This window comes from Lithobates pipiens, unplaced genomic scaffold (genome assembly GCF_037356315.1).
Source record: "Lithobates pipiens isolate NorthernLeopardFrog02 unplaced genomic scaffold, aLitPip1_a1.2 Scaffold_25, whole genome shotgun sequence".
Lineage (NCBI taxonomy): Eukaryota > Metazoa > Chordata > Amphibia > Anura > Ranidae > Lithobates > Lithobates pipiens.
In genome coordinates this window covers 61,912,202-61,921,978 of record NW_027507787.1, presented here as the reverse complement: position 1 = coordinate 61,921,978, position 9,777 = coordinate 61,912,202, and the positions used below count along the sequence as shown (strand labels likewise).

General features: G+C 38.3%; 1 protein-coding gene across 1 annotated transcript in view; it reads right to left on the bottom strand.

Annotated features, from left to right (window-relative positions):
- Positions 1-2,134: 2,134 nt before the first annotated feature.
- Positions 2,135-9,777, bottom strand: part of MYOZ1 (myozenin 1) — a 69,828-nt gene continuing 62,185 nt past the window's right edge. Inside the window, exons 5-6 of the mRNA XM_077454553.1 lie at positions 4,351-4,528; positions 2,135-2,805 (exon numbers count right to left, since the gene is read on the bottom strand). Coding sequence (XP_077310679.1) covers positions 2,574-2,805; positions 4,351-4,528 — 410 coding nt within the window. The 3' untranslated portion in view covers positions 2,135-2,573. The remainder of the gene's footprint in view (positions 2,806-4,350; positions 4,529-9,777) is intronic.

The following is a 9,777-nucleotide window of genomic DNA, read 5'->3' as shown; positions in this document are numbered from 1 at the left end:
GTTAGAAGCTGCTTGGTTACTATGCACAGTTGCAACAGATTCTGTGTGCTCCAGCTTTATGCTATAAAGCCAAATATTACACAGTCAAAGTGACATTGCTGTTGTCTATGTTTGTGTATCTTTTGTAACATGTTCTGTATTATTCTGCAGTGTATGCATGCTCTTTGTCATCCTAAACCTGTTTGCATTATTGCTTCTATTTTTACAGCAGTTTGGTAAACTGTGAGTTACAGTTACTCTGTGTCGGATTACCTATTCTGTTAAAATACCAGCTAACACAGGCAAAATGCACAGGAAGTTATTATCCCGCAAGTTATCTGGCAGGATCAACAGGTATTTTTCACTTATGCAACAGATACAGTATAACAAAATGCTTTCAATGTTATACACAACAGAGCAATAGAAATTAGAGAACAAAAAAGACCTTCATTTTCAGGGCTTACATATACCTTGAGCATATTTGCACTGTTTTCCATTTAGCCTTAGTTTGTTGACTAGTTTCACTTGTTGTCTGAAATTGCTTTTTAGGCACTGCCATAATGAGATGCCACAAATGTATTGCATCCCTGCCCCTACTGGTTTCTTTGGATGATGGTTGTGTTGGTGGGGAAGGGGGTGGCAGAACAAAAAATGAATGAAGATCTTAACCACTTCAATACAGGACACTTTCACCCCCTTCCTGCCCAAGCTAATTTTCAGCTTTCAGCGCTGTTAAAGGTTATGTAGGTGAAGGGAGGGTCAGAAATGATGGGTCAGCACAGACACTAATTAGGCACTCCTAGAAGAGGGGAAAAATATGGCATGCAAGGAGGGAGTGGGCTATGTTAAGGAATTAATACTTTCTGAAGTTTCAGTTCCTTAGCAAGTTCGGAGTATCATTGCAAGTCAATGTTTTTTGTTTTTTTTAAGAAATTAAAAAATGCTGTAAGCAAACATTAAAAGTATATTTCAGCTTTTGCAGTCACGTTTGTGATATTCTTACTATATGTTTGTATATGTTCCCATCCATACAGCATACCCAATTTAAAAAAGAAAAATCTTTCTTTTTCAATGTTTCTAAAGAGATTGCCCATAGCAGTCATTTCTGAGCAATCTCAGAGGGGATGATTTACTAACACTGGAGAGTGCCAAATCGTGTGCAGCTTCGCATAGAAACCATCAACTTATATATATATATATATATATATATATATATATATATATATATATATATATATATATATATATATTTGTCAAAGCTTAATTGAACAAGCTGAAGTTAGAAGCTGCTTGGCTATCATGCACAGATGCACCAGATTTTGCACTCTCCAGTTTTAGTAAATCAACTCCATAGTGTTACTGTCCCCACATGGAATACACTGAGCTATCATTATTTACCATGCAGGAGGCAGACTTCTAAGGCAGGTAATACATTATGCAATATTGCTCAATTCTCACATCAACACAGTCAGTGTTGATGACGGAATCTCTCCCACTGAGCTATTGTATTCTGACAGTGGGAGGTTTCCCAGCTGTCAGAATACATTGCTCTCTGCTTGCAGCTATAGCTGTAGGCAGTGATCGAACAAAAACATTTGACGGGTTGGTTGTACTGAAATCAATTGATAGATCGACTTCAGTACAACCAGCCTGCCCATACATGGATCATAATTTGTCTGGTTTGTGTTGAACCGGCCAAATTTTGATCCGTTTTTTAACTGGCTTTATTCTTTACCCTTTATTAGGACAGATAATTTTCAAATCTAGGTTACACTGATAATGAAAAACTGCAAACATAGCACAGAGAGGGTTCATTATGGCACAATTACCTCAATAACTCCTTGCATTTCACAAAATTCACTTTAGGAGCAGAATGTAAGAGCAAGTAAAAACCCAAGAAGCAATTTTTAAGTATTTTTTGATATGTCAATAAAAACATGTAACAAATATAAAGTAAGTGTTATCTCAATTTGGTTGCAAAAGTCGAATTACACTTTAAATACTCAATTCTTCTGGGCTTTTACTTGCAATTTTTCAAGTTAGTAATAGGGTCTCTTACACTGGTTAATTTAAGATGTTTGTTACTTGAACAGCTGCTTAGTTTTTAAATGTGGTTAAACTTGTATTCTCTTAAATCAAAGATAGCTTGATACTGTAGGTTCTGTATGTGTTTATTCAGATATACTAATGAAAAGTATTTTGTGTGAAGCATGGATTTTGAAGGAAAATATAGATTACATGTTTGCAGACTGTCCCTTTTGCCACTGTGCACAAAAACATTAAGCTTTCATTCCGTTTTCTATCTATCTTAGTACATTATCTCAATCCTCTTTTATTAACCAGCTTAAATTTTTCTTGCTTTTCATTTTAAGAAAAACTACCGCAAAGAGCTATGTTTTTACATTTAACATACAGAGGGAAGCCTTCTTTATGGACAAAGCACATTAGGATATGGCATTAATGTGACCTGAACCACTGGCTGATATTGTATCACACGATTCCAGTGATTGAAGGCCAGTGGAACAGGTCACATTTGTAAATTCTTTTACACCTACAGGCTACAGACTTTTTTTGTGTCTTGAAGGTTGATCACTTTAGAGTTCATCCGTTTCACCACCAACAGGCAACATATTAAGTTCAATGTTGTAGTTTGTGGTGTCACCAGATCCCAACCATCCGATTGGTGTCTTGTTGAAGGACGGTCTGTCGGTGACATTCGGGTTGAAGACACTTACAGGCTCGGGTTCAGGTCCAGCATCAAATTCAGGCATCTGGAAGGTCATCAGTTTTGAAGCTTTTTCATACCCTCCATAAGGCATTGCTGACCTACAGGCAGATGACATATAAGCCCAGTCAGACTAAATATTTTATTTCTTTTAGGGCATTTCACAAATATATTGAAAACATTTTCTTCTTTTAATATATAAAAATGACTAATGTCACGTACACACGGTCGGAATTCCGGCCAAAAAAAGACCAATGAGAGCTTTTCATCTGAAAATGCAACTGTGTGTATGCTTCATCGGAATTTATCTGTCCGAATTTCCGCCAGCCAAAAATTTATAGCATGTTTTCAATTTTCCCGACGGAAAAACTTTCTATCGGTAATTCCGATCGTGTGTATGTAATTCCGACACGCCAAAAATCACGCATGCTCAGATTCAACTACGAGACAGAAGCTATTGGCTACTGGCTATTGAACTTCCTTTTTCTAGTCACGTCATACGTGTTGTACGTCACCGCGTTATAAATGATCTGAATTCTTTCGATGAGAATTCAGATCGTGTGTACACGGCATTAATGTTTATGTCCAATTAAAACCATTCATTTTGTTGGCTGTCATGACCTGCAGCTTTGATCAGCTATTGCCTTCAGAAGTGATCCCATGATGAGCAGCAAGGTCTCATAAGCCTATTTGAATACTTATTGCCCCTTTGTATTAACATTTCAGCAGCAGATATGTAACTGTACTTCATAGCATGGGGTCTCAGTATGACAGGGAGGTGGAGGGAAGACCCAGTGTTGAGCATCCTCTGATAGATAGGGTGGTCTTGGGCTGGTGGTTACGCCTGGATAGCCACATGCATCTTGGGTAGAAAAATTAAGTGGTAAAGAAGAAATGTGATGTGCATTTGTATCTGTTATTGTATACACTTACTGTTTTTTGTTTTATAGATTGAAATATAGATTCTGATATGTACTGCTCCTGATGAAGTGGCTTGGACCACAAAGTGCCTAGAGCTCATCGGTGACCCGCTTCTCCTCCCTCTTTGTATAGAAATAATTTATTTATAGCACTGTACAGGGTCAATTTTTGGACAGAGCAGTTGGTTATTTTGACTTATAATTGTAATAAACTTGTAGAGGGCTGGATATGTTTTGGATGCACCTATACTAATGATTCAGAATCTTTTCTCCTCCTTTATGTTTTATGTACAATCTTTTTATTTATGTAAAAATACAATTACGTATGTTGATATATGGTTGTCATTATTTGATACCTGGTGCCTTAAAAGCCCAAGTACTTTAGTATTTTGTGATTGTTACTAATAGGGTTACCCTTTATACCATCCGTATTTTGAATTTAGTAAGAGGAAATGTCTCCAAAGTGAGGGGCATTTCCTTCTTACACATCTGTTCCAAAACATGTGTCCCCATTGGAACAAATTATTTCACATCTGGTGGCAACAAATTAGGAATTGCAAAACAATACAAAATGTCTAACCAGCAACTTGTGTCTGTAAGCACATAAATGAAAACAAGACCCTTTTCCGATACATTGCTTCCCAGCAAACACATGCTACATCTAATGTGTATCCTTTGTAATGGCTTGGATTGGTAAACTTAAGACTGCTGAGAGTATGTTCTTACCTGTTGAATGATTTGTATTTGCAAAGTTCAGCCTTGGTACCGTATTCCAACAAATTAACACTAAGATTGGTTGGCTCCTGTGGGTTAACGCCCATGGCTTTGTCCCATGGGGAAAGGTAGGTCTTAAATATAGTGATCTGTTTTCCACCTCCACTTCCTGGTTGTCCTGATTGACCATCTGAAATTATACATATGGTAAAGCATGAAATAAGAGTATTAGCATCAAAGGGGGGGTGACAACAGACAGCAATATAAAATCCTTCAAGAAAAGCAAGAAACTGCAGAAAATTGAGGAGCAGAATAAGAGGAAGCACAATGTAAAAAATGAACAAGGCATAAAAGTAGTACAAATAGGTGTGGGAATGTTTTAAAGGCTCACCCTGGGTTCACACTAGTGTGATGCAGGAACCAGCGCAATTCCAGCGCCGGTTCCCAGATCGATCCTCTTCCACCAGCAGTTCACACTGCCTTGTGCGAACTGCTGCAGGTGTCATTAACAACAGATCACAGTGCAAACTGTGAACTCGCACAGGAATCGGATCACATAGGTGAGAACACCCATGCGATCCCATTCTAGTGCGGGGAAAAACACTATTTTCTAATGTGCACTATTTTCTAATGTGCTAATCCAATGTGAGTTCAGCCATACAACTGTATGGCTAAACTCACATTGCTCAGAGGTCACATGTGTTTCTTATGTGACCTTGAGCAGTGCAGGTGCAAATTACATACAATCTCTGAGATTGCACTAGTGTGAACCCAGGCTCAAGGTTCGTAGTAGGATTCCTATGATATTCCATGATAAATAACACATTTTACTTTCTGTGACTCTGACTGTGTAATTTCCCATAGTTCTGTTGGATAGGGTTAAAATAACAAATGTAGTTGGTGTACGGTAACAGTTTACATTTGTTGGAATGTAAATAAAGCTGTAGCAAAGACGGAGAATTAAGTAAATAGTGGAAAATGCCATAGATTAGCCTTATCCATCTTTGCTGTACATTTCAGAGGGTTGGATATTTGTAAATTTTTACAGTTCAATGCACAAAGTTTACTAGTAAATGAGTCCCATGGAACCCTTGGTAGTCCTCTCCAATATTATTGGTGCTCATCCTGCAATCAGAAAGTGGGTAAACCAATGCAGAATCCATTTTTAAAAATCAGCTAATAAGGTTCAAGGCATTACGATTACATACTTATTTTGCCATAAATCTTGCCCTACAGTACACTATGTGCAGACATGATCTGGCAAGGCATTAAAGCATTTAGAGAGTGGGTAAACATTAACTCACCTGGTGGGTTGGGCAAGATTTGTAAATATACAGCTATCCAAAAATTTGCATAGATCAAATAGAAGTTTTGGCATGATGATTTGCTCTTCTCTACATAGCAAGATTTTGCTAGATAAGGGCAATACAATTGTGAAAAAAAAAAGAAGTTGGGTATACCAGGCAAGAAAGATATATCTGACACCTGACCAGATTGTTATAAATAGATGACAGCTAGTGAAGTCCCACTGGTTTGCTCCCCCCCTGCAGTATGCAACTGAGTTACAAGTTTATTTTGGAGGGGGGGGGGGGGTAGCAAGTACCAATTTTTATTTATATCTGCTCCCATATCCACTCTCCTCTCTTAGGTGAGGAGGATGTCCCTTGCTCCATCCCATCCCCTTTGCAGCCTCTTGGGACATGTGAATTGTGCAAGACCATTAGCAAATCTGCAGGACCATTCACAAAGCGCTGGTGGAGCTTGTGCTTGTGCAGTGGGAAGCTGGCTGTGGTTCCTTAGAAAGCCACAGCCAGCTCCTGTGTCCAAGACAGTGGTGCCAATGGTGTGCATTATTAACCACTTCCCACCCGGCCAATGCATATATACGGCCGGGTGGGAGCCGTCTACTCCTGATAGGACGTTCAGGAACGTCATTCAGGAGTAGCGGGATCGCGCGCGCGCGTGCCCGCGCAGCGGCGCGATCCCGATGTGCTCGTGTCACCCGGACACGGCACATCTCAGATCGGCTGGAGGGCTCTGTGATTGGCCCTCCTGATCACATGACGGCCGTGTCCAATCACGGCCGTCATGTGATGTAAACAAACAGCCGGTTGCTAGGCAATCGGCTCTCCTCTCCTCACACGGAAGTCACCGCTGAGGAGAGGAGAGCAGAACGCTGCAGCCGGCTGATGATCAGTGAGTATGGGCTGCTTTTTACAGCTTTTTACTCACTGATCATCAGTGTAGTGTAAACACACAACACACCACACAGTACAAACACAGTCCCCACATATGTCCCCAAAACACACATGTCCCCAAAACATACATGTCCCCAAATAATAAAAACACATGTCCCTAATAATAAAAACATGTCCCCCACATATGTCCCACTAAAATCACATGTCCCAATGATTATCTGCACACATATGTACGTGATCACCTGCACACATATGTACATGATCATTTGCGTACATATGTCCGTGATCACACAAACCAATTATTATACACTTAACGGAATTTTTTTTACCAAAAACATGTAGCAGAATACATTTTGGCTTAAATTTATGACAAAATTTGATTTTATTGGATTTCTTTTCAAATAGAAAAAAGAAAATATTGTTTTTTTTCCAAATTTCCGCTTTTTTTGCGCTTATATCGCAAAAAAAAAAAACGGAGTCGTGAATAAATAACACCAAAATAAAGCTCTATTTGTGCGAACAAAATGATAACAATTTCATTTGGGTACAGTGTAGCATGACCGCGCAATTGTCACTGAAAGCGCTAGAGCGATGAAAGCTGAAAATTGGGCTGGGAAGGAAGGGGGTGAAAGTGCCCTGTATTGTAGTGGTTAAGGAGAAAAAGCCACGGGAAAACAGTACTGGACACCAGGCACTGGTAACTGGTACCTGATTTTTAAATGTCAGCAGCTACAGTATTTTGTATATCATCTAAAGCATTTTCTTTTATCTTTTTGATACAAGCACAAAAATACCTATTGATTCTACCAGGAATGTTGTAAGCTTAAACATATCTGTGAACAATGCGTGGTTATTGAGATGAGGATGGGGGAGGGGGGGTGATTCCTTAACGTTGCACAGCTGCTTTAAATCAATATAAATGACATGAAATTGATAAGAGCTATTTTATCTAAGGGAAGATCCCAAAACATGGCCGGTTGAGGGTACTTGAGGACTGAGGTTGAGAACCACTGTTTTAAGGGACACGTACATGTATTGTACAGATGGACAAACATTTTATTTTTTATTTGTTTCCCTTTGAACAATGCTTTAACATGCAAAGCCCATAACAAAGTTTGCCTTTTGCTCACAGTTAGCAGGTTATAACTTGACAGCAGTCTCTAGTGGGTTCTTATAATTTAGAAGTAGTAATTAAAGTAGAACTCCAGGAATTAACTTACTACAAGCATACCCCACTTTTAAGTACACAATGGGGTTTATTTACTAAAGCTGAAAAGTGCAAAATCAGGCTCACTTCTGCATAGAAACCAATGAGCTTCCATGTTTTATTACAAAAGCTTAATTGAATAAGCTGGGGTTAGAAGCTCATTGGATTCTATGCAGAAGTGAGCCTGATTTTGCACTTTTCAGCTTCAGTAAATAAACCCCATTGTGTACTTAAAAGTGGGGTATGCCTGTATTTAGATTTGTTGTCTTATAATGGGTTAAGTTGAACAAGGTATATACCACCTATCTATAGATTTACAACTGATAGTTTTACTGAGCTCTGGGAGTACAGTTATTTCAATGGTGCTCCAATGGTAGACTCTTCAGTCACCCTGTAATATTGCATTAGTTTCTAACGCGAGGGTCTCTTATAACATGCTTGCTCCTCTAACATGTCAGTCTCCTACAGCATGAGGAGACTGTTGTAACATAGAAGTTTCCTGTAACCTAGCAGCAATAAGAGCTTCTCTTGGGTAAAACTGAGGTTACAAACTCTGTGAGTTGGGTTGTAGATACAAACAACATGAAAACAAAGTTACAAGTAGTGTTGAAGGTTGAGTATGCTGGGTGTAAATCAGGTACAAGGGCTAAAAAAATAAGATGTCTCTTTTAGCTTTGTCTCATCTAGTAAAAGTTAAACAGTTAAAACTAAAACCTGATTAATTTTGGTCCTGTTCAATAGTACATTAAAATTGTACTATACGAAATTAGATTCCAGGTGACTTGGAGGAACTGGATGGAATTTAGAAAATCCTCAATATATCTTGGAATTATGGGGGATGGAGAGGGCATCTAGGGGAGGGAGATAAGATGCATATACTTCATAGCCCCCTATAAAAATTTTTTATTTATTTTTTATAGGGGAGGGAGGAGGAGAGGAGGGAAGAGGGGAGGAGAAGGGGAAAGGATCCTTTCCCCCCCTTGGTTCTCCCCCTTTTTTTTTTTTTTTTTTTTTTTTTTTTTGCGTGGGGGGGAGGAGATGGGGGACCCCTTGTTCTGGGGCCCTTTAGGGGGTTTGTCGGGGGGTTTTTTTTTTTTTTTTTTTTTTTTTTTTTTTTGTAGAAGGGAGTGGGGATGGAAGGAGAGGAATCCCCACCTTACACAAATCACAAATTGGAAGTAAGAAAAAGCGTCACGTGGGAGGGGTAATAAATATGGGTAAGATAAAATCACAAAAGGATAATTCTAAACACATGAAGAGAGGGGGAGGGGGCGGGCTTAAAACCTTTTTTTTTTTTTTTTTTTTTTTTTTTTTTTTTTTTTTTTCTTTTCCCTCCCTCTCTCTCTCCTCTTCTTCTTCTCCCCTTTTGGGATATTTAAGATCGATCCGGTTGGGCACCCAATGTGTACTTTTTTTTTTTTTTGACTGTTTGTTTTTATGTGAATGTTGAAAACACTGAAATAACATGAATGTTAGTCAAAGTGATTTTTAAAAGTATGTATAAGGAATATTTTGTACTGTTCTTTTTGTAAATGTGGAAAACGAAATAAACAATATTTAAAAAAAAAAAAAAAAAAAAAAAAAATTGTACTATAGATCACACAGTGTGTTTTATCTTCTTGAACAACAAGAGAATTTCCATTATCAACCTGAAGCAAAAAATGTCATTAGTTAGATCTATGAGGTAAAATGATGTTACCTTTTCCTGTGTGTTCCAAGCCTGTCAGTATAAAATGTGTTACACAGTTAAATGTAAGTAGTACGGTAATTATGGATATAATACTTACTTGAGCAAATTCAAAATTACCTTTTCTACTGAAAGAGGTGATTGGCAAATACTAGGTTAAACTCCTAATTTAAAAATTAATTAGAATATTATATTGCAAAGGGAAATACAGACTTGTATTGTGTTTTTCAGAATTCCAACTGCGATCATGCTGCTTTGGGTCCATCACCCAGCTGAATGCTATGCTTAACTGATACTATGAAGAGAGATTTATTAATACAACTAGGTTCTGTCACCGTTTTAAAACT